This window comes from Pristiophorus japonicus, unplaced genomic scaffold, assembly GCF_044704955.1.
Source record: "Pristiophorus japonicus isolate sPriJap1 unplaced genomic scaffold, sPriJap1.hap1 HAP1_SCAFFOLD_29, whole genome shotgun sequence".
In the NCBI taxonomy this organism is placed as follows: domain Eukaryota; kingdom Metazoa; phylum Chordata; class Chondrichthyes; family Pristiophoridae; genus Pristiophorus; species Pristiophorus japonicus.
In genome coordinates, this window is record NW_027252668.1 from 4,481,459 (window position 1) to 4,508,850 (window position 27,392).

Consider the following 27,392-nt stretch of genomic DNA (forward strand, 5'->3'; position numbering starts at 1 on the left):
GGGAATATTCCTGATTGTGAATTGTACCGGGACCTTATTTAACAGGTTCTGGTCCCTGGAAGCCTTGAATATGAATTCCGAGTCTGTAAGGGTTTGTGCGAAGCACTGTGTATCGGTTGTATTGTGGAGAAAACAATTTGAAATTGGCGGTTGTAGAAAGCTGGAGGTGGAGCTGGAAGATCAGAGGCGGCGCTCTGCTCTGTCTCTCAATCTCAATCTTGATTCTGTCTCCTCCCCTTCCCGCCTCTCTCACTCTGCGCTTTCTCAGTCAGGTCGGGCCGGCTCTCTCAAAAATGAGCCAGGAGGAGTTGGTTCCTCATTCAGCGACAGTTTGAGTGAAGAATCACCATGTCTGGGCGAGGTAAAGGAGGCAAAGGACTGGGCAAAGGAGGAGCCAAGCGGCACCGGAAAGTGCTCCGTGATAACATCCAGGGCATCACCAAACCCGCCATCCGCCGCCTGGCTCGCCGTGGCGGTGTCAAGCGAATCTCGGGCCTCATCTATGAGGAGACCCGCGGGGTGCTGAAGGTTTTCCTGGAGAATGTCATCAGGGACGCCGTCACCTACACCGAGCACGCCAAGCGCAAGACGGTCACTGCCATGGATGTGGTGTACGCTCTCAAACGCCAGGGCCGCACTCTCTATGGATTCGGCGGCTGAACAACTCCACCCTTTCCACCCAGCACAACACAAAGGCTCTTTTAAGAGCCACCCACCTCCTCACAGAGAGAGCAGTGACCTGGGGATGGGAGTGTGGACAGTTTGGGTGGGAAATTATTTCAGCTATTTAATTAAAGGAAACACTTTGATATATATAGCGCCTTACACGGCCATCGGACTTCTCAAAGCCAATAAAGTACTTTTGCAGTGCAGTCGCTGTAGGAATATGGGAACTATTAAATATTTTAGAACAATAGTTTAATATGAGATCAGAAACTCCGGGTGTCCCGGTCACAATGAGCGGGCGGGGATACACAGTCTCCTTTAACCGACATTACAGTCTCCCCTCACAGATAATCCTGTAATGTTGTGAGCTTTGTGTGACAATTGATGAAACGGGACGGCACTGGCGGGATGGATGCGGGACTTTGTGTTTACAGGATGCAGTGACCGGGGAATTATTCCCGCCCGCTACAGACCCATCAGGGAATGGGACAGAATTAAAACCGGAATGTTAAAGAGAATGGGATTGGTGATTTATAATGGGGCACCATCGAGGTTATAAAGAGCCGGATTCTTAAATTGCTGGCGGGAAATTAGTTTCTTTAATCTCTGTTCGTTGAGACTCTGAAATTGGCGGGCTGTTTGAAATTGACGAACTGTCAGTTTCATTTCAGTCAATCATGGCCCAGTAATCCCCGCCCTTTCCTTTCGCTCTCGGTGATTGGTTGAAACATGATTGGCGGTCGGGCTGTGACCAATCACAGCCCAGGGGCGGGCCCTGATAGACACTTTAAAAGGACCATTCCCAGTCCGTGTGTCCCAGATTGTGCTGAGATCCGTTCAGAAAATGGCCAGGACCAAGCAGACAGCGCGCAAATCGACCGGAGGGAAGGCTCCTCGCAAACAGCTGGCGACCAAAGCAGCCCGGAAGAGCGCTCCGGCCACGGGCGGAGTGAAGAAGCCTCATCGCTACAGACCCGGCACCGTGGCTCTGAGGGAGATCCGCCGCTACCAGAAATCCACCGAGCTGCTGATCCGCAAGCTGCCCTTCCAGCGCCTGGTGCGGGAGATCGCTCAGGACTTCAAGACCGACCTACGCTTCCAGAGTTCGGCCGTCATGGCCCTGCAGGAGGCCAGCGAGGCTTACCTGGTGGGGCTGTTTGAGGACACCAACCTGTGCGCCATCCACGCCAAGCGAGTCACCATCATGCCCAAAGATATCCAGCTGGCCCGCCGCATCCGCGGGGAGCGCGCCTAGACTCTTCCTGCCCGGGCTCCAAGCTTTCGCACCAAGTGCAACAACGGCTCTTTTCAGAGCCACCAAATCAGCAAAGGAAAGGGCTGCGACCCGCTCCACGCAAACTGTCCCGTGTACACACCGTGCACGTCTTGTAGTGTTACTATAACTGGGGCTTTATGTAGTGTAGGCGGTGATTATCTGACGGTGCGGCTTTCATACATGTATCGATGCGAGTCAGATGCCCAGTATACCGACTACACCAGCCCAATGTGGGTCGCTAACTAAGTGGGAGATGTGATAGTGAATTGATCCCACTGCACATACCGGTACAGATTCCAGAGAGGGGACGAGCTGTCTGTAATCTGTATCTCACCTTTTAACCAGCGAAGGTTCACCAGACTGATTCCCGGGATGGCGGGACTGACCTATCAAGAAAGACTGGATCAACTGGGCTTGTATTCACTGGAGTTCAGAAGAATGAGAGGGGACCTCATAGAAACATATAAAATTCTGACGGGGTTAGATGCAGGAAGAATGTTCCCAATGTTGGGGAAGTCCAGAACCAGGGGTCACAGTCTAAGGATAAGGGGTAAGCCATTTAGGACCGAGATGCGGAGGAACTTCTTCACCCAGAGAGTGGTGAACCTGTGGAATTCTCTACCACAGAAAGTTGTTGAGGCCAATTCACTAAATATATTCAAAAAGGAGTTAGATGAGGTCCTTACTGCTAGGGGGATCAAGGGGTATGGCGAGAAAGCAGGAATGGGGTACTGAAGTTGAATGTTCAGCCATGAACTCATTGAATGGCGGTGCAGGCTAGAAGGGCCGAATGGCCTACTCCTGCACCTATTTTCTATGTTTCTATGTTTCTTAATGCGGGCACAGGTCGGATACTATTTGGGATATTTTAAATTAGCCATGAGATGGAATTCCATCCTTCTGTACGCAAATTTAAAAAAAAGATAAAAGTCCTCATGGATCAATCTGTTCAGAATGTATATATTTCTCCCTATGGAATTATTACTCCTATAAAAGTCAGTGAGCCCATCAACCGCTCATTCCTTTATACTCGGCTCTTATCATCCGGTTCACATTCGGCTGTCCCAACATGTTCAATAACTAGCGGTCTGACGTTCAGCTTCCGTCGATTTTGTATAAAATTAGATCAGTGACAATTGTGATCCACAAAACAGAAAGCAGCCCTTTCACAGATACTGTGGGTGGCTCTGAAAAGAGCCTTTGGGTTATTAGATTAAATCCTGTCCGCTTTACTTGCCCTTGGGCGCACTGGCGGTTTTCTTGGGCAGCAGCACAGCCTGGATATTAGGCAGCACTCCACCCTGAGCGATGGTCACCTTTCCCAGCAGCTTGTTGAGCTCCTCGTCGTTGCGGATGGCCAGCTGTAGGTGTCTGGGGATGATGCGGGTCTTCTTGTTGTTGCCGGCCAGCTCCAGGATTTCAGCGGTCAGATACTCGAGCACAGCAGCCATGTAGACCGGGGCTCCGGCACCCACACGCTCAGCGTAGTTCCCCTTTCGCAGATGCCTGTGAACACGGCCCACAGGGAACTGCAGTCCGGCCCGCGAGGAGCGAGACTTGGCCTTGGCCCGAACTTTACCGCCACTTTTTCCTCTCCCAGACATTTCCACAATCCACACGTTCAGAGAAAAAATGAGAAACTTCTCCGATAACTGCTTTTCTTATACCTTCTGGAGGAATGTGGGGTGTGAACTTGTAATTGGTCGCTCGGTGGTGAATTTCATTCGTCTTTTCAGATGACCAATCACACTCTGTTGAGCCCACCAATGAAAGTAGGGCGGAAATTACTGTATCCAACAGTCAGAATAACGATTTTTAATTCAAAAACCCCGCCAAGAAATTTTAAAATAGCGGATTATGTTAATATAAATTCACCATTAGTCAAAGATTTCCCAACACGTTTTAATTAATTTTGTCTTTTACATATTTCCCTTGCAAGTTCCAGGCTGTTACAATCAGGATTAAATTCGGGTACTATTTCAAACTGTAATGGGCGGGAATCAATCTCCACCGATTCTGTAATGGGACATATTCCAACTCAATCTTTGTAAAAGTTGGGTTTCACAGATTATTTTCTCTGCCTTCCACTTTTAATATTCTCCTTTCCATCCTTTGCTTCTGCCCCCCTTCTATTTCCCTCTGTCTCCCTGCATAGGTTCCCATCCCCCTGCCACATTAGATTAACTCCTCCCCAACAGCACTAGCAAGCACTCCCCCTAGGATATTGGTTCCGATCTTGCCCAGGTGCAGACCGTCCGATTTGTACTGGTCCCACCTCCCCCAGAACTGGTTCCAATGTCCCAGGATGTATGTATCTATCCTTGCGCTGCCAGCGTCTGGTATGGGTGTATGTATCTATCTGTGCCTGTCAGTCTGTGGTATGGGAGTATGTATTTATCACCGTACCTGACAGATACTGTTATGGGAGTATATATCTATCTGTGTGCCAGTCAATCTCTGGTATGGGAGTATGTATCTATTTCTGTGCCTGTCAGTGCATGGTATGGGAGTATGCATCTATCTGTGCCTGTCAGTCTCTGATATGGGCGTATATATCTATATGTGTGCTGCCAATGTCTGGTATGGGTGTATGTATCTTTCTCTGTGCCAGTTAGTGTCTGGTAAGGATGTTTCCAGTTATGTGAATGTCAATCTCTGTTATGGGAGTATGTATCCATCTCTGTGCCTGTCGGTCGCTGGTGTCGAAGTATGTATCTATTTGTGTACCTGTCAGTCTCTGGTATGGGCGTATGTATCTATCCATGCGCTGTCAGTGTCAGGTATGAGTGCATGTGTCTATCTCTGTGCTGTCAGTATCTGGTATGGGTGTATGTATCTATCTGTGCGCTGTCAATCTCTGGTATGGGAGTATGTATCTATCTCTGTCCCTTTCAGTTGCTAATATATACCTGTCAGTTTCTGGTATGTGAGTGAGCGGTTTATACCTATCAGTTTCTGATATGTGAGTGTGGAGTTTAATCTGCACCTATTGGTTTCTGGTACATGAGTGTGTATTTTATCTGTCCCTGTCAATCTATGGTATAGGAGTGTGCGTTTAATTTGTATATGTCAGTTTCTGGTACGCGAGTGTGGGTTTTAGTCTTTATCTGTCAGTCTCTGGTGTGTGACTGTTTTTTCTTCTTTCTATCTGTCAGTTTCTGGGATGTGAGTGTGGATTTTATTTCATACCTATCAGCCATATGTGAGTGTGTGTTTCACTCTGTAACTGTCTGTCTCGGGTTTGTGAGTATGGTCTTTTCTCTGTATCTGTCAGTTTCTGTTATGAGACTCTGGGTCTTATTCTGTACATGTCATGTTCTGGTATGTGAGTGTGGGGGGTTACTCTGTACCTGTCAGTTTCTGTTATGGGAGTGTGAAAAGCAGAATATTTATTAAAAGGTGAGAGACTAGTCAATGCTGTTATTGTGAGGGATTTGAATGTCTCAGTAAACACATCACAGAAAGTTAATGTGCAGGAACAGGAAGCAATTAGGAAGGTAAAAGTTTTGGGCCTATACCCTTGGAGATGAGAAGAATGAGAGGTGATCTCAATGAAACATCAGATTCTGAGGGGGATTTACAGAGTAGATGCCGAGAGGCTGCTTCCCCTGGCTGGAGTGTAGAACTAGGAGCGAAAGACTCACGATAAGGGCTCGGCCATTTAGGACTGAGATGAGGAGACACTTGTTCACTCAGAGGGGTGTGAATCTTTGGAATTCTCTACTGCAGAGGGCAGCGGATGCTCAGTCGATGACTGTATTTGAGACTGAGATCGGGAGGTTTTTGGGCACTAAGAGTTATGGGGATAAGGTGGGTAAATGGAACTGAGATAGAAGTTCAGTTCAGGTGTTATTGAAAGATAGAGCTGGCTCGAGGGGCTGCATGACGTATTATTACTGTTATTTCTTATTTTATTTTAGCTGTCACTCCCTGGGTTGTGAATGTGAGTTTTAGTCTGTATCTGTTAGACTCTAATATGTGAGTGTGGGATTTACTTTATAGCTATCTGTCTCTTCGATGCGAGTGTGGGGTTTAATCTATACCTCTGTTAGTCTCTGGTATGTGAGTGTGGGGTTTATTCTGTACCTGTCAGTTTCTGGTATGTGCTTAATCTCTGCTTGTCAGTTTCTGATATGTGAATGTATGTTTTATTCTGTACTTGTCAGTCTATTGTCAGTATGTGAATGTGTGTTTCATAGAAACATAGAAATTAGGTGCAGGAGCAGGCCATTCGGCCCCTCGAGCCTGCACCGCCATTCAATAAGATCATGGCTGATCTTTGAACCTCAGTACCCATTTCCTGCTTTCTCTCCATACCCCTTGATCCCTTTGGCCATAAGGGCCATATCTAACTCCCTTTTGAATATATCTAATGAACTGGCCTCAATAACTTTTTGCAGTAGAGAATTCCACAGGTTAACCACTCTGAGTGAAGAAGTTGCTCCTCATCTCAGTCTTAAATGGCTTACTAACCCTTATTCTTGGTTCTGGAACTCCCCAGCAATGGGAATATTCTTCCTGCCTCTAACCTGTCCAATCCCGTCAGAATTTTACATGTTTCTGTGAAATCCCCTCTCATTGTTCTAAACTCCAGTGGATACAAGCCCAATTGATCCAGTCTCTCCTCATATGTCAGTCCTGCCATCCCAGGAATCAATCTGGTGAACCTTCGCTGTACTCCCTCAATAGCAAGACCATCCTTCCTCAGATTAGGGGACCAAAACTGAACACAATATTCCAGGTGAGGCCTCACCAAGGCCCTGTACAACTGTAGTAAGATCTCCCTGCTCCTATACTCAAATCCTCTAGCTGTGAAGGCCAACATACCACTTGCCTTCTTCACCGCCTGCTGTACCTGCATGCCAAACTTCAATGACTGATGTACCATGACACCCAGGTCTCGTTGCATCTCCCCTTTTCCTAATCTGTCACCATTCAGATAATATTCTGACTTCTGTTTTTGCCACCAAAGTGGATAACCTCACATTTATCCACATTACACTGCATCTGCCATGTATTTGCCCACTCACCTAACCTGTCCAAGACACCCTGCAGCCTCTTAGCGTCCCCTCACAGCTCACACCGCCACCCAACTTAGTGTCATCTGCAAACTTGGAGATATTACATTCAATTCCTTCATCTAAATCATTGATGTATATTGTAAATAGCTGGGATCCCAGCACTGAACCAATGCATCCACTATCTTTGTAGCCACTTCTTTTAAGACCCTAGGATGTAAGCCATCAGATCCAGGGGACTCGTCTGCCTTTAGTCCCATCACTTCATCGAGCACCACTTTAGTGACAGTGATTGTACTGAGCTCCTCTCTCCCCATAGTCCCTTGACTATCCACTATTGGGTCGTCTTCAGTATCCTCCACCATGAAGACTGACACAAAATATTTGTTCAACGTCTGCCATTTCCCTGTTCTCCAATATTAATTCCCCAGTCTCATCCTCTCGGGAACCAAAATTTACTTTAGCCACTCTTTTCCTTTTTATATACCTGTAGAAACTCTTACTATCTATCTGTTTTTATGTTCCTTGCTAGTTTACTTTCATAATCTATCTTCCCTCTCTCTCATTTTTTTTAGTCGTTCTTTGCTGGCTTTTAAAAGTTTCTCAATCCTCTGGCCTCCCACTAGTCTTGGCCCTCGTTTTCAATTTGATACCATCCCTTATTTCGCCAAGGATGGTTATCTCTTCTCTTACAGTCTTTCCTTCTCATTGGGATATATTTTTTTGGCGAGTTATGGAATATCTCCTTAAATGTCTGCCACTGCTCATCAACCGTCCCATTTTTTTATCTATTTTCCCAGATCAATTTAGCCAACTCTATCCTCATACCTTTATAGTCTCCTTTATTTAAGCTTAGGACACTGGTTTGAGATCCAACTTTCTCACCCTCCAACTGAATTTGAAATTCAACCGTGCTATGGTCACTCATTCCTAGAGGATCCTTTACTGGAAGATCATTTATTAATCCTGTCTCATTATACAGTACCAGAGCTAAGATAGCCTGATCCCTGGTTGGTTCAAGGAAACTATCCCGAATACACTCTATGAACTCTTCCTCAAGGCTACCCTGGCCAATTTGCTTTGTCCAATCAATATGAAGGTTAAAATCACACATGTAAAAAAGGAACGACAATAATCAAGACTCCATTATTTCTTGATTTATACTCCATCCAACAGTGTAGCTACTGTTCATCTCCGGAATCAACCTCGTGAACCTTCTCTGACTGCCTCCAACGCAAGTATATCTCTCCTTAAATAAGGAGACCAAAACTGTACGCAGTTCTGGCCTTGCTAACGATGCCCACATACCGTGAATAAATAAAATGTTTTAAATGCAAGATTGTTCACCCTTGATCGAGACTCCATCAGAGGAAATAGTTATTTTGTATCTACCCTATCAAATACTTCAACCGTCTAAACTCAAGGGAATGCACACTAAGTTTATGTAACCTTTCTTCATAATTTAACCCTTAAGCACGAGCATCATTCTGGTGAATCTGTAATGTACCCATTCCAAAGCCAATATATCCTTCCCGAGTACAACGCTTCAGATAATGTCTGACCAAGGTCTGTACAACTGTTTCAATCTGTACTTGTCTGTTTCTGGTATGTGGGTGCATGGGGTTTATTCTGTACCTGTAGTTTGTGGCATGTAAGAGGAGGATTTAATCTGTATCTGTCAGTTTCTGGTATGTGAGTGTGGGGTTTAATCTGTACCTGTTAGTCTCTGTTATGGGAGTATGGGGTTTATTCTGTACCTGAAAGTTTCTGGTATGTGAGCATGGTTTTCCTATCTAGCGGTCAGAATCTGGCATTTCAGTGTGGTCTTTAATCTGTACCTATCAGTGTTTGGTATAGGAGTGTGGGTTACATCTGTACCTGTCATTTTCTGGTATTTGAGTGTAGGTCTATTTGGTACCCGTCCGTTTCTGGTATGTGAGTGTGGGATTCAATCTGTACTTGTCCATTTCTGGTATGTGAGAGTGGGGTTTATTCTGTACTTGTCAGTTTCTGATGAGTGTGGTATTTCATAAGAACATAAGAATTAGGAACAGGAGTAGGCCATCTAGCCCCTCGAGCCTGCTCCGCCACTCAACGAGATCATGGCTGATCTGGCCATGGACTAAGCTCCACTTACCCGCCCGCTCACCATAAGCCTTAATTCCCTTATTGGTTAAAAATCTATCTATCTGTGATTTGAATACATTCAATGAGCTAGCCTCAACTGCTTCCCTGGGCAGAAAATTCCACAGATTCACAACCCTCTGGGAGAAGAAATTCCTTCTCAACTCGGTTTTAAATTGGCTCCTTTGTATTTTGAGGCTGTGCCCCCTAGTTCTAGTCTCCCCGACCAGTGGAAACAACCTCTCTGCCTCTATCTTGTCTATCCCCTCCATTATTTTAAATTTTTCTATAAGATCACCCCTCATCCTTCTGAACTCCAACGAGTAAAGACCCAGTCTACTCAATCTAGCATCATAAGGTAACCCTCTCATCTCCGGAATCAGCCTAGTGAATCATCTCTGTACCCGCTCCAAAGCCAGTATATCCTTCCTTAAGTAAGGTGACCAAAACTGCACGCAGTACTCCAGGTGCGGCCTCACCAATACCCTGTACAGTTGCAGTCGGTCCTCCCTGCTTTTGTACTCCATCCCTCTCGCAATGAAGGCCAACATTCCATTCGCCTTCCTGATTACCTGCTGCACCTGCAAACTAACTTTTTGGGATTCATGCACAAGGACCCCCAAGTCCCTCTGCACCGCAACATGTTGTAATTTCTCCCCATTCAAATAATATTCCCTTTTACTGTTTTTTTTTCCAAGGTGGATGACCTCACATTTTCCAACATTGTATTCCATCTGCCAAACCTTAGCCCATTCACTTACCCTCTCTAAATCTCTTTGCAGCCTCTCTGTATCGTCTACACAACCCGCTTTCCCACTAATCTTTGTGTCATCTGCAAATTTTGTTACACTACACTCTGTCCCCTCTTCCAGGTCATCTATGTATATTGTAAACAGTTGTGGTCCCAGCATCGATCCCTGTGGCACACCACTAACCACTGATTTCCAACCCGAAAAGGACCCATTTATCCCGACTCTCTGCTTTCTGTTAGCCAGCCAATTCTCGATCCATGCTAATACATTTCCTCTGACTCCGCGTACCTTTATCTTCTGCAGCAACCTTTTGTGTGGCACCTTATCGAATGCCTTTTAGAAATCTAAATACACCACATCCATCGGTACACCTCTATCCACCATGCTCGTTATATCCTCTATGTGAGTGTGGGGTTTAATATATACCTATCAGTTTCTGGTATGTGAGTGTGGGGTTTAATATATACCTATCAGTTTCTGGTATGCGAGTGTGGGGTTTAATCTGCACCTGTCAGTTTCTGGTATATGAGTGTGTATTTTATCTGTCCCTGTCAATCTGTGGTATATAAGTGTGGGTTTAGAAACATAGAAACATAGAAAATAGGTGCAGGAGTAGGCCATTCGGCCCTTCCAGCCTGCACCGCCATTCAACGAGTTCATGGCTGAACATCCAACCTCAGTACCCCACTCCCGCCCTCCCGCCACACCCCATAGAAACATAGAAAATAGGTGCAGGAGATTTGTATATGTCAGTTTCTGGTATATGAGTGTGTGATTTAATCTGTAGCTTTCAGTCTCTGCTATGTGAATGTGTGTTTTAATCTGTACAAGTAAGTTTCAGGTATGTGAGTGTGCGTTGCATCTGTACCTGTCAATTTCTGGTGTCTGAGAGTGGGTTTTAATCTGTACCTGTCAGTTTCTGGTAGATGAGTGTGGTGCTTAATCTGTACCTTCAATTTCTGGTATGAGTGTGTATTTTATCTGTCCGTCAATCTGTGGTATGAATGTGGGTTTAATTTGTATATGTCAGTTTCTGGTATTTGACTGTGTTTTATCCTCTACCTGTCAGTTTCTGGATGTGAGTATGGGATTTATTCTGTACCTGTCAGTTTCTCGTATGTGAGTGTGGGGTTTAATCTATACCTTTTAGTCTCTGTTATGTGAATGTGTGTTTTAATCTGTAGAAGTTTCAGGTATGTGAGTGTGTCTTGCATCTATACCTGACAGTTTCTGGATGCGAGTGTGGGTTTTATTCTGTACCTATCAGTTTCTGGATGTGAGTGTGGGATTTATTCTGTACCTGTCAGTTTCTCGTATGTGAGTGTGGGGTTTAATCTGTACCTTTTAGTCTCCGTTATGTGAATGTGTGTTTTAATCTGTAGAAGTTTCAGGTATGTGAGTGTGTCTTGCATCTATACCTGACAGTTTCTGGATGTGAGTGTGGGTTTTATTCTGTACCGGTCAGTTTCTGGTACGTGTGTGTGGGTTCATTCTGTTCAAGTCAGTCTCTAATTTGCCAGTGTGGGTTTATTCAGTACTTGTCAGTTTCAGTTTTGAGTGTGTATTTTATTCTGTACCTGTCAATCTCGGATATGAGATATCTGATACCTTTCATTTTCTGTTTTGTGAGTTTTGATTTAAACATGTATCGGTCAGTTTCTGATATGTGAGTGTGCATTTAATCTGTACCTGTCAGTTTCTGGTTTAACCTGTACCTGTCAGCTTCTATGTATGATACATGAATGTATACTGTATGTGTCTCTGATATGCGAGTGCGTGTATATTTCTCTAACGATCAGATTTAGGTATGTGTGTGGGGGTTTAATCTGTGTCTCTCAGTTTCTGGTGTGTTACTCTGGGTTTAATCTGAACCTCTTCGTCCTGCAATTTGGGTCTGTGTTTTAGACTGTATCTGTCAGTTCCTGCTATATGAGCGGGGATTTACTCTGTATCTGCCCGTCTCTGGTATGTGAACGTGAATATCTGTTTTATGTTCTCCCTGAATTTGTCTGATATGTGAGTAAAGGTTTTACCTTTCTGATAGGTGTGTGTGGGTTTCACTCTGCATCTGCCAGTTTATGAGATGGCAATATGTCTTTAGCTCAGAAACTGTCAAATTCTGCAATGCAAGTATCAGTTTTACTTTTTACCTCTGTTTTCTGACATGTGACTCTGGGATTTACAATCGACATGTCACTCTCTGGTGTGGAGTTTACTCTATATGTCACTTTCATCTATGTGGGTGTGGGTTGTATATTGTATCTGTCAGTCTATGGTACGGGAGTGTGGGTTTTATTCTGCACCTGTCATTTTCTGGTATGTTCGAGGTGGCTTAATACTGAATCTCTCCTTTCCTGATACGTGATTATTGATTTTGCTCTGTACCCGTCAACTTCTGATATACGAGTACAGTTTTTACTTTATAACTTCTAATTTAAGGGATGTGATTGTGTGTTTTATTCTCTAACTGCCTGTTTCTGGCAAGTGAGTGCGGGTGTTTAATCTACATGTCAGTTTGATCTGTTTCAATGGTGATTCTACTGCTCCATGTAAGATTCACAATGTAACTCTGGAAATTCGGATCACTGCGGGACTGACGGCTTCTGCTGCCTATGACAATAGGATTGAGACCAGTTTTGTGTCTCTGCGCTCTGTAAGTGATAATATACTTACTGTGAGTGAGAAGGAGCTGACAGCACTGTTCCTTGTGTTCCGGGTGGAGGAAAGATCACATTTATTCAGGCTCAGTGAAGTACTTCTCTCTGAGAGTAATAATACGAGAACAATGTATTAGTTATGATATGGACAGGTGAGTGGGAGAATATAAAAAATAAAGTTATAATTAACATGTTTGTTTATAATAAAGTAAAGTATCTGGAGAGGGGAAACCACGATACAAACAGTGTCATTGTCTGACCTCACTGCAGTACAGTAGCACTGAGATTCTCCACATCTGGTGTGTAGGACAGTTCTATAGTAAGTTATCAGCATCCAGACACAACCCAAACCCAGCACTGGTCCATGAATAGGACCACCCGATTGGAACAGTCCAGGTTTATATCTCCCACTCCCATGGGACTACTTGTAAAATTCTGAATCACTTCCAGGAACATAACCATAGTACCTGGGCTGTACAACAATTGTTTTCAGTCTATTGAAACCGAGGGCCTGTGTAGTTAACAGTATGTCACAGAGTCCGGATCCTGATGTATCTGAGGGAGCGACAGGCTCTTGATCACCAGCAACACGGTTCTGGACAACTCACTGCACCAAAACAAAATAACCGATGCTTGAAATGTCTTCTCCCACACTCCTCACCTGGTGTCTGCAATAGATGCACTTTGTGAAACTCCTCACAACCTCACCGTCAGGCTGTGTTTCCACTGTTCACTGTCCAAGAACAACAGACACGGTGAGATTGGAACTGAATCAGGAACATTCACTACTGATTTGGGGAAAGAAAGCAGCAATGATTTGAAAGAGCGAGGTGATTTGCTTTCACTGTTACCTCACGCTGTATACACAACTATTTTAGTAAAACAATAAATCAAGTGCTCTCTTATTAAAGGGGCATTAAAACAGACAAATTAAACTTTGGTGTTAAATGGATCTATTTAAAATTTGGTTCCCGGGGGTGATGATGCACTCCAGTCCCTCTGGCGCCCACCTCTCACGGAAGGCCACGAGCGTACCGGTGAACACCGCGTGCTCCATTTCCAGGGACACCCTGGCTCGAACATAACCGTGGAAGAGAGGCAGGCAGTCGGGCTGAACACTCCCTCGACCGCCCGCTGCCTGGACCGGTTAATGGCCACCTTGGCCATGCCCAGGAGCAGTCCTACGAGGAGGCCTTCCGATCTGCCTGCTCCCCTCCGCACAGAGGACCCAAAGATCAGGAGCAGGGGACTGAAGTGCAAATGATTAACGAGTGTCATCCTTATGCAGGAACCACCAAGCAAACTCTACCAAGTAACGTTCATTGGTTCATGTGCAACGGCCTGTGGAGAACCATGAAATGCTACTGTAAGAACTGCTTACAACCAGAGTCATCAGAGGACCATTTTATCCTCAAGTAGAAAGTAAGAGACTGTCCACACACAGCCCGAGAATGGCCTCTCCCTTCCCTCACTCACTCCATGTTCCGGAACTAGTTCCTGCTCCACTCTGCCTCTGACAAACAAACAGCCCCCAACGGAACTAAACCAGGAACGTTCAGTCCTGGTTAGGAGAGAGAAAGCAGCAATGATTGTAAACAGCAGATTCTGTCCATTCTGTCTCCCTTCCCCCTGGACACACACTGTCCACACACAGCCCGAGAATGGCCTCTCCCTCCCCCCACGGACTGACACTGCTTTTCTCTATATCTGTTATGGGAGTCTGGGTTTTATTCTCTCCTTGTTATGTTCTGATATGTTAGTGAGTGTCCTACCCTATAACTGCCAGTTTCTGCTGAATTGGAAGTTGTTTTTCCTTTGTATCTGTCAGTTTCAGGGATGGGCGAGATGTTATAACCCTGTTCCAGTCAATAACTGGTAAGTGAGGATGGTCTTTACTCTATCTGTCAGTATCTGCTATGTGAGTGTGGGTTTTACTTTGTACATGTCACTTTCTGGTATGTGATTGGGTGATTTATTCTGCAAATGTTAATTTCAAGTAAGTGAGTTAGTAATTTACACTGTATGTATCTTTCGCTAGAACACGAATGTGGCATTTACTCTGTATCTGTCAGTATCTAAGTGCAGGTTTTATTTTATCTGTCAGTTTCTGGTATGTGAGATTCAATTTTATTTTGTATCTGCGTCTCTGGTATGGGAGTGTGGGCGGAGATAAGAAATAATAAGGAAAATAAGTCACTGGTGGGAGCGATCTATAGGCCCCTAACACTAGATACACTGTACCACAGACTATAAATCAAGAAATAATGGAGGCTTGCAAGAAAGATATGACAATAATCATGGGTGATTTTAATCTTAATATTGATCGATAAATCAAATTGGTAAATGTAGTCCCGAGGAAGAGTTCATTGAGTGTATTCGGGTTGGTTTCTTAGAACAATACGTTGTGGAACCAACCAGGGAGCAGACTATTTTAGATTTGGTAATATGTAATGAGACTGAATTAATTAATAATCTCATACTAAAGGATACTCTTGGGAAGAGTAATCATAGCTTTTCAGAATCTCAAATTCAGTTTGAGGGTGAGAATCTCAAACTAGTGTCCTGAACTTAAATAAAGGCAATTACAAAGGTATGAAGGCAGAGTTGGCTAAAGTGGACTGCGAAAATAGACTAAAGGGTAAGATGTTAGATGAGCAGTGGCAAACATTTAAGGAGATATTTCATATCTGTCAACAAATATATATTCCAGTGAGAAAGAAGGACTCTAAGAGAAGGATGAACCATCCATGGCTAACCGAGGAAGTAAAGGATGGTATCAAATTGAAAACAAAGGCATACAATGTTGCAAAGAATAATGGAAGGCCAGAGGATTGGAAAATTTTTAGAAACCAGCAAAGGATGACTAAAAATACTAAAGAGAGAAGATAGATTACCAGAGTAAACTAGCAAGAATTATAAAAACAGACAGTAAGAGCTTCTACAGGTATAGCTACAGTAAAAGTTGGTCTCTTGGACAATGAGACTGGGCAGTTAATAATAAGAAACAGAGAAATGGCAGAGACTTGGAACAAATATTTTGTATTGTTTTTCATGGTAGAAGACACTAAAAGCATCCCAATAACTGATAATCAAGGGGCTATTTGGAGGGGGTAAACTTAAAGCAATCGTGATCACTAGATAAAAAGTACTAGGCTAATTAATGGGTGTAAAGGTGGACAAGTCCCCTGGATCTGATGGCCTGCGTTCTAAGGTCTTAAAAGGCATGGATGCTGAGATATTGGATGCATTGATTGTAACCTTACCAAAATTGCCTGGATTCTGGAGAGGTCCCATCAAATTGGTAAACCGCAAACATAATGCCCCTATTTAAGAAAGGAGGGAGACAGAAAGCAGGAAACTATAGACCAGTTAGCCGAACTTCGGTCATTGGGAAAATGCTGCAGTCCATTATTAAGGAAGCAATAGCAGGACATTTAGAAAATCATAATACAGTCAAGCAGAGTCAGCATGGTTTAATAAAAGAGAAATCATGTTTGACAAATTTGCTGGAGTTCTTTGAGGATTTAATGAGCAGGGTAGATAAAGGGAAACCAGTAGATGTGGCGTACAGTGTATTTGGATTTCCAGTAGGCATTTGACAAGGTGCTACATAAAAGGTCACTGCACAAGATAAGCGCTCAGGGGTAATATATCAGCATGCAGAGAGGATTGGCTAAAGAATAAGTCGGGATAAACGGGTCATTTTCAGGTTGGCACACTGTGACTGTAACTAGTGGAGTGCCACAGGGATCAGTGCTGGGGCCTCAACTTTTTATAATATATTAATTAATTAATTAATTGCATAATATTAATGACTTGGATAAAGGGACCGAGTGTAACGTAGCCAAATTGCTGATGACAGAAAGGTTGATGGGAAAGCATATTGTGATGAGGTGGCAAAGAATTTGCAACAGGATATAGACAGGCTAAGTGAGTGGGCAAAAATTTGGCAGATGAAGTATAATGTTTGAAAATGTGAGGTTTTCCACTTTGGTGGGAAAAATAAAAAAGCAAATTATTATTTAAATGGGGAGAAATTATAAAATACTGAGGTACAGAGGGATCTGTGGTCCTTGTACATGAAACACAAAAAGTTAGTATGCAGGTACAGCAAGTAATTAGGAAGGCCAATGGAATGTTGGCATTTATTGCAAAGGGGGATAGAGTATAAAAGCAGAGCAGTGCTGCTACAACTGTACAGGGCATTGGTGAGACCACACCTGAAATACTGCGTACAGTTTTGGTCTTATTTAAGGAGGGATATACCTCCATTAGAGGCAGTTCAGAGAAGGTTCACGAGGTTGATTCCTGAGATGCTGTTATTGTGAGGGATTTGAATGTCTCAGTAAACACATCACAGAAAGTTAATTTGCAGGAACAGGAAGCAATCAGGAAGCTAAAAGTTTTGGGCCTATACCCTTGGAGATGAGAAGTATGAGAGGTGATCTCAATGAAACATCAGATTCTGAGGGGGATTTACAGGTAGATGCTGAGATGCTGCTTCCCCTGGCTGGAGTGTAGAACTAGGAGCATTAGACTCACGATAAGGGCTCGGCCATTTAGGACTGAGATGAGGAGACACTTGTTCACTCAGAGGGGTGTGAATCTTTGGAATTCTCTACTGCAGAGGGCTGCGGATGCTCAGTCGATGACTGTATTCGAGACTGAGATCTGGAGGTTTTTGGGCACTCAGGGTTATGGGGATAAGGTGGGTAAATGTAGCCGAGATGGAAATTCAGTTCAGGTATTATTGAAAGATAGAGCTGGCTCGAGGGGCTGTATGACCCTTATTTCTTACTTTATTTTAGCTGTCAATTTTTGGGTTGTGAATGTGGGTTTTAGTCTGTATCTGTTAGACTCTTAGATGCGAGTGTGGGTTTTATTCTGTACTTGTCATTTTCTGGTATATATGAGTGTGGAGTTTAATCTATACCTATCACTTCTTGGTATATATGTGTGGCTTACATCTATACGTGTCACTTTCTGGTATTTGAGTGTGGGTATCTATTCTGTACCTGAAAGTACCTGGTATATGAGTGTGGGGTATAATCAGTACCCGTCAGTTATTGGCATGTGAATGTGGGTTTTACAAGTAAGTTTCAGGGTATGAGTGTGGGTTGCATCTGTACCTGTCAGTTTCTGGTAATATGAGTGTATATTTTATCTGTCCCTGTTAATATGTGGTATATGAGTGTGGGTTTAATCTATATATCAGTTTCTGGTATTTGACTGTGTTTTATCCTGTACCTGTCAGTTTTTGGTATGTGAGTATGGGTGGTATTCTGTAACTGTCAGCTTCTGAGATGCAAGTGTGGGCTTAATCTATACCTGTCGGTTTCTAATATATGAGTGTTAATTTAATTTGTACTTGTCAGTTTCTGGTATGTGAGAGTGGGTTTCCATCTGTACATCTCAGATTCTGGTAGATGAGTCTGGTGCTTAATCTCTGCCAGTCAGTTTCTGATATATAAGGGTGTGTTTTATTCTGTACTTATCAGTCTATTGTATGTGAATGTGTGTTATAATCTGTACTTGTCAGTTTCTGGTATGTGAGAGTGGGGTTTATTCTGTACCTGTCAGTTTCTCGTATCTGAGTGTGTGTTTTAATCTGTTCCTGTCAGTTTCTGGTATATGAGTATTGTTTTAATCTGTACTGGTCAGTTTCTGGTATGTGATTGTGGATTTTATTCTGAACCTGTCAGTTTCTGATATGTGAGTCTGGGTTTAATCTGTAACTGTCCGATTCTGGCTTATGAGTGGTAGTTTAACCTGTAACGGTCAGCTTTTATGTATGATACATGAATATGGGCTTTAAACTGTATGTGTCTCTGATATGCGAGTGTGTGTATATTTCTGTAACTGTCAGATTTAGGTATGTGTGTGGGGGTTTAATCTGTGCCTCTCAGTTTCTGGTGTGTTTGTCTGGGTTTAATCTGCACCTATTAGCTCCTGCAATTTGGGTGTATGTTTTAGACTGTACCTGTCAGTTCCTGCTATATGAGCGGGGATTTACTCTGTATCTGCCCGTCTCTGGTATGTGAACGTGAATATCTGTTTTATGTTCTACCTGAATTTGTCTGATATGTGAGTAAAGGTTTTACCTTTCTGATAGGTGTGTGTGGGTTTCACTCTGCATCTGTCATTTTCTGGTATATTCGAGATGGCTTAATACTGAATCTCTCCTTTCCTGATACGTGATTATTGCTTTTGCTCTGTACCCGTAGCTTCTGATATGAGGGTATTGTTTTTACTTTCTAACTTATATATTAAGGCATGTGATTGTGAGTTTTATTCTCTACCTGCCAGTTTCTGGCAAGTGTGTGCGGGTGTTTAATCTACAGGTCAGTTTGATCTGTTTCAATGGTGAAGCAGCATCTGATTCTACTGCTCCATGTAAGATTCACAATGTAACTCTTGTACTGTGGACTACTGTGGGACTGACTGCTTCTGCTGCCTGTGATAATAGCATTGAGGCCAGTTCTGTGTCTCTGCGCTCTGTGAGTGATAATGTACTTACTGTGTGTGGGAAGGAGCTGCCTGCACTGGTTGACAGTCCGTGTATGCCAGCAGTGTGGATTGACACTGTGTCAGTGTCTATCTGTTCCTGTGTTTGTGAGTAAGTGAGTGAAAATGGATCTGTCTCTCAGTGCGATATGTTTGGACTTTGAAACAACATCTTATTGTACTGCTCCAAATGATTGTGGGATTCATAATGTAACTCTGGAAATTCGGATCACTGTGGGACTGACAGCTTCTGCTGCCTATGACAATAGGATTGAGACCAGTTTTGTGTCTCTGCGCTCTGTAAGTGATAATATACTTACTGTGAGTGAGAAGGAGCTGACAGCACTGTTCCTTGTGTTCCGGGTGGAGGAAAGATCACATTTATTCAGGCTCAGTGAAGTACTTCTCTCTGAGAATAATAATACGAGAACAATATTGGTTATGATATGGACAGGTGAGTGGGAGAATATAAAAAATAAAGTTATAATTAACATGTTTGTTTATAATAAAGTAAAGTATCTGGAGGTGGAAACCGCGATACAAACAGTGTCATTGTCTGACCTCACTGCAGTACAGTGGCACTCAGATTCTGCACACCAGGTGTGTAGGACGGTTCTATAGTAAGTTATCAGCATCCAGACACAACCCAAACCCAGCACTGGTCCATGAATAGGACCACCCGATTCGAACAGTCCAGGTTTATATCTCTTACTCCCATGGGACTACTTGTAAAATTCTGAATCTTTTCCTGGAATATAACTATAATACCTGGGCTGTACAACAATTGTTTTCAGTCTATTGAAACTGAGTTGAGGGCCTGTGTAGTTAACAGAATGTCACAGAGCCCAGATCCTGATGCATCTGAGGCAGCGACAGTCTCTCGATCACCAGCAACACGGTTCTGGACAACTCAATGCACCAAAACAAAATAACCGATGCTTGAAATGTCTTCTCCCACACTCCTCACCTGGTGCCTGCAATAGATGCACTTTGTGAAACGCCTCACATCCTCACCGTCAGGCTGTGTTTCCACTGTTCACTGTTCAACAACAACAGATACGGTGAGATTGGAACTGAATCAGGAACATTCACTACTGATTTGGGGAAAGAAAGCAGCAATGATTTGAAAGAGCGAGGTGATTTACTTTCACTGTTACCTCACGCTGTATACACAACTATTTTAGGAAAACAATAAATCAAGTGCGCCCTTATTAAAGGGACATTAAAACAGACAAATTAAACTTTGGCATTAAATGGATCAAATTAAAATTTGGTTCCCGGGGATGATGATGCACTCCAGTCCCTCTGGCGTCCATCTCTCACAGAAGGCCACGAGCGTACCGGTGAACACTGCGTGCTCCATCTCCAGTGACAACCATGGCTCGAACGTAACCGTGGAAGAGAGGCAGGCAGTCGGGCTGAACACCCTCTCGACCGCCCGCTGCCTGGACCGGTTAATGGCCACCTTGGCCATGCCCAGAATCAGCCCTATGAGGCGGCCTTCCGATCTGCCCGCTCTCCTCCGCACAGGGGGCCCAAAGATCAGGAGCGGGGGACTGAAGTGCAAACGATTAACGAGTGTCATCCTTATGCAGGAGCCATCAAGCAAACTCTACCAAGTAACGTTCATTGGTTCATGTGCAACGGCCTGCGGAGAACCATGAGATGCTACTGTAAGTACTGCTTACAACCAGAGTCATCAGAGGACCATTTTATCCTCAAGTGGAAAGTAAGAGACTGTCCACACACAGCCCGAGAATGACGTCTCCCTTCCCCCACTCACTCCATGTTCCGGAACTAGTTCCTGCTCCACTCTGCCTCTAACAAACAAACAGCCCCCGATGGAACTAAACCAGGAACGTTCGCTCCTGGTTAGGAGAGAGAAAGCAGCAATGATTGTAAACAGCAGATTCTGCCCATTCTGTTTCCCTTCCCCCTGGACACACACTGTCCACACACAGCCCAAGAATGGCCTCTCCCTCCCCCCCACTCACACCACGCACTGACACTGGTTCTTGCTTCACTCCGCCCCTTTCACACAGCCCCCGACTCCCCCTCAACTCCCCCCGGACTCAGTGCCGCTCTCTGAGCCCATCTGCGGACACGCTCCCAAAGCGCTGCGCTGCTGTAAGGAGGCTACTGCTCGCTGCCTTACCCCGGGGCCGCGGGTTCTCCATTCCCGGCTGTTTGAAACCATCTTCTTCCGCTCACTGAGTGAATGGCGATCACAGGCAGGACTGGGGGAGGGGAGGGCGCATGCGCTCTTCTGCTCACTGGGAATCGACACAGGGGGCGGGGCTGCGTCGCGCATGCGCAGCTCTCTGCAATAATTCAGCCTGTAAAAATCAAAGTGCACCTTCCCAATTTACTTTTATCAGAATCTGACAAAGGAACTGGGCCTGGGGGGAAAGGACAGAGAATGATTAAAGCTGGGAGCCTTGTCCCTCGGAGATGCTCAATTTGGGATCATTCTTTGCAGGGTTTTTCTCTCCACATGAGCCCGTCTTCGCAAAGCAATCCTGCAGAAACATCGGAGGGACGAGGGTGTGGGAGTGTTTGCTGGGACCGTGCAGGAGTTAATATCTGACAGAAAGAGTCCGAGATTAGTTTAAACACTCTCACTGTGAGTAATATCGAAGTACACAATCAAGAGGTTATAGGTAGGGAGGAACTTATTACAATCACTGTCACTAATGAAGTAGTACTCGGTAAAATAATGGGACTAAAGCCGGACAAGTCCCCTGGACCTGATGGCTTACATCCTGTGGTCTTAAGAAATGTGGCTGTAGAGATAGTGGATGCATTGTTTGTAATCTACCAAAATTCCCTGGATTCTGGGGAGGTCCCAGCAGATTGGAAAATTGCAAATGTTTAAAAAAGGAGGCAAACAAAAAGCAGGAAACTATAGACCAGTTAGCCGAACATCTGTTGTTGTGAAAATGCTGGAGTCCATTATTAAGGAAGCAGTAGCAGGACATTTGGAAAAGCATGATTCAATCAAACAGAGTCAGCATGGTTTTATGAAAGGGAAATCATGTTTGACAAATTTTCTGCAGGTCTTTGAGGATGCAATAAGCACGGTAGATAAGGGGCAACCTGTGGATGTGGTGTATTTGGATTTCCAGCAGGCATTCGATAAGGTGCCACTTAAGAGGTTACTGCACAAGATAAAATCTCATGGGATTGGGAGCAATATATTAGTATGGATAGAGAATTGGCTAACTAACAGCAAACAGAGAGTCAGGATAAATGGGTCATTTTATGGTTGGCAAACAGTGATGAGTTGGGTGCCACAGGGATCGGTGCTGGGTCCTCAACTATTTACAATCTATATTAATGACTTGGATGAAGGGGCCAAATTTAATTTAGCCAAGTTTGCTGATGATACAAAGATGGGTGGGAAAGCAAATTGTGATGAGGACACAGTAGATATGCAAAGGGATGTCGGCAGGCTAAGTGAGTGTGCAAACATTTGGCAGATAAGAACATAAGAACATAAGAAATAGGAGCAGGAGTAGGCCATATGGCCCCTCGAGCCTGCTCCACCATTTAATACAATCATGGCTGATCCGATCATAGACTCAGGTCCACCTCCAGATGGAGTATAATGTGGGAAAATTAGAGGTTATCCATTTTGGCAGAAATAATAGAAAAGAAAATTATAATTTAAATGGAGAAAAATTGCAATGTGCAGCAGTAGAGAGAGCCCTGGGGGTCCTTGTACATGAAACACAAAAAGTTTGCATGCAGGTACAGCAAGTAATCAGGAAGTCAAATGGAATGTCGTCCTTTATTGCAAGAAGGATAGAGTCTAAAAGCAGAGAAGTCCTGCTGTACAGGGTATTGGTAATGCCACACCTGGAGTACCGTGTACAGTTTTGGTCTACGTATTTAAGGAAGGATATACTTACATTGGAGGCTATTCAGAGAAGGTTCACTCGGTTGATTCCGGAGATGAGGGAGTTGAGTTATGAGGATACGTTTGAGTAGGTTGGATCTGTACACATTGGAGATCAGAAGAATGAGAGGTGATCTTATTGAAACTTATAAAATAATAAGGGGGCTTGACAAGGTGGATGCAGAGAGGATATTTCCACATGGGGCAACTAAAACTAGATTACATAGTCTTAAAATAAGGGGCCGCCCATTTAAAATTGGGTTGAAGAGGAATTTCTTCTCTCAGAGGGTTATAGATCTATGGAATTATCTGCCCCAGACAACTGTGAAGGCTGTGTCATTGAATATATTTAAGGCAGAGATAGACAGATTTTTGATTGATAAGGGAGTAAATGGTTATGGGGAGGACGCAGGGAAGTGGAGCTGAGTCCATGATCAGATCAGCCGTGATCTTATTGAATGACAGAGCAGGCTCGAGGAGCTAAATGGCCTACTCCTGTTCCGATTTGTTATGTTCTTATGGCCCTGGGTTGCACGATTGCAGATAGTTCAATAGGCAAGCGAGTGATAAATGTGGGACATTGTTTCTCTCACTCTCTGACACTGTCCCGCAGTGTGGGATTAATAATGTTTCTGTCTCTGGTACAATATCAGTGAGACAGGAGACTGCATCTTCTGTCTCTCCAATGGGAACTTTCAGAATAAAACGGGACTTCACAGGTCAGTCTGGAACTGATACTGTGCATGTTTTCTGTGTCTCACCGCCCTACCTCGCACTCTCCTGTCTCTCGCTCAGCCCTCTCCCCTCTCTCTGCCTCTCTGTTGCTATCCCTCTCTCTTGTACTTTTTGTGAAGGCGGGATACTGTTATTTAGCGTGATGTGGAAACAGTGTTGGAAGTGCAAGACTGATAATGTCTCTGTTTCTCTCTGGTGCAATACGTGAAGGTGTGGCACTGTTACTGAGCGTATTATGTAAACACTGATACAAAGTGTAAAACTGATACTGTATCTGTCTCTGTGTCTTTTCCGCTGGTGCTGTACATTAATGTGTGATAATATTATTGAAAGTAATATGGAGACACAGTTCGGTAGTTTAAGATTGATACTGTGTCTGTCTCTCTGTCACTCTCTCTGATAGCCATCTCTGGGTGTTGAGTATGGGATGGATAGGCACCAGTTACTGATATATGTCCCTCATTTTCTGAGGAGAGAGAGACAAAGAGAGGCTGCAGGGGCGGTGAGCTCATAATTTATATTTTCATGTTAGTCAAACATATTTCTGCATTAGAACAATAACAACTTAAAAGCAGATATGGGTTAAGCCAGCCACAGCTATGATTGGCTCCTGCCCCTGAATCTGGGAACAGACACTGTGAGGAGCGCCGGCCTCAGAGTGTTTAACACTTCCTGAGCTGGGAAACTACAACTGACCCGAGAATCGGCAGCACAGCCGAGCGGAGAGGAAAGCCTGTGCTGGGAACTGTAAATCTGGGAACAGTTTGTGCTGTGAATGTGCAGATTTCAACATTGTGTGAGCGAGAGTGTGTTGAAGGAGCGGGCGGGTTAGACAAATGTCACTGTGTTTGTGTGTCCGCTCTCATCGCCGGATTTCAGAGTCCCTCTTGTGTAAAATTCAAAGATTTCCCCGTCACAGGATCGCCCTGCTGCCCTGCTCAGGTCTGAAGTGGGAATGAATCAGAAAGTTTGATTTGGTTTCAAATTTCAGTCAAAAACAGAGAAAATATCCGCGATCGGCTGAGAGAGCGCGACCAGTGCAGCAATGAAACGGGTTTAAATCGAAATTGCTGCCTTCAATTCGGATGGAACTTTCTCGGCAGCAAACATTCCGGTCTTCGGGACAGAAAGAGGCCAGTCTGGGAATGTGGAGGGCCCGAGTTGAATTGGAATCGGAGAGTGAGTGAGGAGAGAGAAACACACAGAGGCTGGAGGGGCCGGGAGCTGACAGCAGGATGTCTCCTCCTCGTCCGCTCGCTGCCTTTACGTTGCTCTGTGTCGCCGCTTCTCGTTTCATTTCTGACCCAGCTCTGACTGTCAGAGAGATTTTCCAGAGTCTCGGACATGACTGATACTGCAGCCGCCGAAACGGCTCCTCCTGCTGCCGTCGCTCAAACCAAGGCTCCCAGCAAGAAGAAGAAGGCGGCTCCCCGCTCCGGGCCAGCCGGTCCCAGGTTGGGCGACCAGATCCTCAAGGTTGTGGCTGATGGCAAGGATCGCAGGGGAATGTCCCTGGCCGCGATAAAGAAGGCTCTGGCGGCCAAAGGCGTCGATGTGGAGAAGCGCGGCTTCCAGATCAGGTCCAGTATCAAGAAGAATGTGATGAATGGCTCCCTGAAGCAGATCAAGGGCACGGGCGCCTCGGGCTCATTCAAAATCGCTAATACAGATCCCCAGGGGAAAGTGGGAAAGAAGGTGAAGAAGCCAGCAGCCAAGAAATCTCCAGCAAAGAAAGCAGCAGCCAAGAAATCTCCAGCAAAGAAAGCAGCAGCCAAGAAATCTCCAGCAAAGAAAGCAACAGCCAAGAAATCTCCAGCAAAGAAAGCAGCAGCCAAGAAATCTCCAGCAAAGAAAGCAGCAGCCAAGAAATCTCCAGCAAAGAAAGCAACAGCCAAGAAATCTCCAGCAAAGAAAGCAGCAGCCAAGAAAACGAGCACCAAGAAGGCGCTAACGACAAAAAAGACAGCGAAAGGGCCGGCTGGGAAGAAGGCGGCGGCGAAGAAGCCCAAGAGCCTCAAGAAAGTGAAGGCGGCCAAAAAAGGTGGAGAACCCGAGGGTCAAGGCAACGTTCAAATCAGCAAAAGCCAAGAAAGCAGCGCCCAAAAAAAAATAAAAAGGCAACTTCTAAACATTTCAACCCAAAGGCTCTTCTCAGAGCCACCCACGCCTCTCAGAAAAGAGCTGATCCCGGAATCAAATAATCCCTGTCCCGGGCTCAGATTCCAGATAGAAATCATTGAAAATGACCCCGGGATCCCTGGTGACTCGTTGGCATTGGCTGCACCCCACCGCGCCCCCAGTGTCTGCACCCACCCCTCGCCCAGTGTCTGCACCCACCCCTCCCCCAGTGTCGGCACCCACCCCTCCCCCAGTGCCTACAATAAAACACAGAGAATGGGATGTCCGGCCGGCCTCACTGTAACTGGGATTTGAGTCCGGCTCCAGTCTCAGTTCCTGGTCATTGTCATTTCACAGATTCAGGGGGAAGAGTCTCTGTGAGACGATGGGACTGGCGGCGATATCTCGCCTCACAACTCAAACCCCAAACTCCAGATTCTCCAAATCAGCTGGAATAAGGTGTTTGTAAATTGCTGAACAGGTCTGTGAGAGGAGATGGAATAAGGTCTGAGATTGACAGGGAACGGACTATATAGGCAGGAATATTCCTGATTGTTAATTGTACCAGGACCTTATTTAAAAGCTTCTGGTCCCTGGAAGCCTTGAATATGTATTCCGAGTCTGTAAGGGTTTGTGCGGAGCGCTGTGTATCGGTTGTATTGTGGAGAAAACAATTTGAAATTGGCAGTTGCAGAAAGCTGGAGGTGGAGCTGGAAGATCAGAGGCGGCGCTCTGCTCTGTCTCTCAATCTTGATTCTGTCTCCTTCCCTGCCGCGCTCTCTGTTCAATCTCTCACTCTGTCTCCTCCCCTTCCCGCCTCTCTCACTCTGCGCTTTCTCAGTCAGGTCGGGGCCGGCTGGAGAAAAATGAGCCAGGAGCAGTTGCTTCCTCATTCAGCGACAGTTTGAGTGAAGAATCATCATGTCTGGACGAGGAAAAGGGGGCAAAGGACTGGGCAAAGGCGGAGGCAAGCGGCACCGTAAAGTGCTCCGTGATAACATCCAGGGCATCACCAAACCCGCCATCCGCCGCCTGGCTCGCCGTGGCGGTGTCAAGCGGATCTCGGGCCTGATCTACGAGGAGACCCGTGGGGTGCTGAAGGTTTTCCTGGAGAATGTCATCAGGGACGCCGTCACCTACACCGAGCACGCCAAGCGCAAGACGGTCACTGCCATGGATGTGGTGTACGCTCTCAAACGACAGGGCCGCACTCTCTATGGATTCGGCGGCTGAACAACTCCACCCTTTCCACCCAGCACAACACAAAGGCTCTTTTAAGATGGCCAGGACCAAGCAGACAGCGCGCAAATCGACCGGAGGGAAAGCTCCTCGCAAACAGCTGGCGACCAAAGCAGCCCGGAAGAGCGCTCCGGCCACGGGCGGAGTGAAGAAGCCTCATCGCTACAGACCCGGCACCGTGGCTCTGAGGGAGATCCGCCGCTACCAGAAATCCACCGAGCTGCTGATCCGCAAGCTGCCCTTCCAGCGCCTGGTGCGGGAGATCGCTCAGGACTTCAAGACCGACCTGCGCTTCCAGAGCTCGGCCGTCATGGCCCTGCAGGAGGCCAGCGAGGCTTACCTGGTGGGGCTGTTTGAGGACACCAACCTGTGCGCCATCCACGCCAAGCGAGTCACCATCATGCC

The 27,392-nt window shown here is 45.2% G+C and overlaps 3 protein-coding genes and 1 long non-coding RNA gene across 5 annotated transcripts in view; 2 read left to right on the forward strand and 2 right to left on the reverse strand.

The window, feature by feature from the left end:
• LOC139248319 (zinc finger protein 34-like) overlaps positions 1-13,221 on the reverse strand; it is a 31,220-nt gene extending 17,999 nt beyond the window's left edge. Inside the window, exons 1-2 of the mRNA XM_070872115.1 lie at positions 13,155-13,221; positions 12,510-12,598 (exon numbers count right to left, since the gene is read on the reverse strand). The gene's annotated coding sequence lies outside the window, so the exon portion shown is untranslated. The remainder of the gene's footprint in view (positions 1-12,509; positions 12,599-13,154) is intronic.
• LOC139248320 (uncharacterized) lies at positions 349-26,981 on the forward strand. The gene is made up of 4 exons (XM_070872117.1): positions 349-634; positions 1,461-1,839; positions 15,977-15,985; positions 26,663-26,981. The coding sequence occupies exons 1-4, from the start codon at positions 349-351 to the stop codon at positions 26,979-26,981; spliced, it is 993 nt and encodes a 330-aa protein (XP_070728218.1).
• LOC139248321 (uncharacterized) lies at positions 19,340-21,222 on the reverse strand. Of its 2 annotated transcripts, none has more exons than XR_011591053.1 (3): positions 21,153-21,222; positions 19,965-20,091; positions 19,340-19,406 (listed from the first exon to the last, which is right to left on the reverse strand). It is a non-coding gene; the product is annotated as an uncharacterized lncRNA (long non-coding RNA). The 2 variants fall into 2 exon arrangements; XR_011591052.1 differs by having other exon boundaries at positions 19,965-20,036; positions 21,153-21,173.
• Positions 24,975-26,063, forward strand: LOC139248094 (histone H1-like). The gene has a single exon (XM_070871843.1). The coding sequence runs from the start codon at positions 24,975-24,977 to the stop codon at positions 26,061-26,063; it is 1,089 nt and encodes a 362-aa protein (XP_070727944.1).
• Positions 26,982-27,392: the final 411 nt, after the last annotated feature.

Excerpts from the sequence above, each read along its gene's own strand:
- LOC139248320 (XM_070872117.1), top strand. The coding sequence starts at position 349 with ATGTCTGGGCGAGGTAAAGGAGGCAAAGGACTGGGCAAAGGAGGAGCC. Across the intron at positions 635-1,460 it reads CGCTCTCAAACGCCAGGGCC|GACCATTCCCAGTCCGTGTG; the intron begins GCACTCTCTATG and ends ACACTTTAAAAG.
- LOC139248094 (XM_070871843.1), top strand. The coding sequence starts at position 24,975 with ATGACTGATACTGCAGCCGCCGAAACGGCTCCTCCTGCTGCCGTCGCT.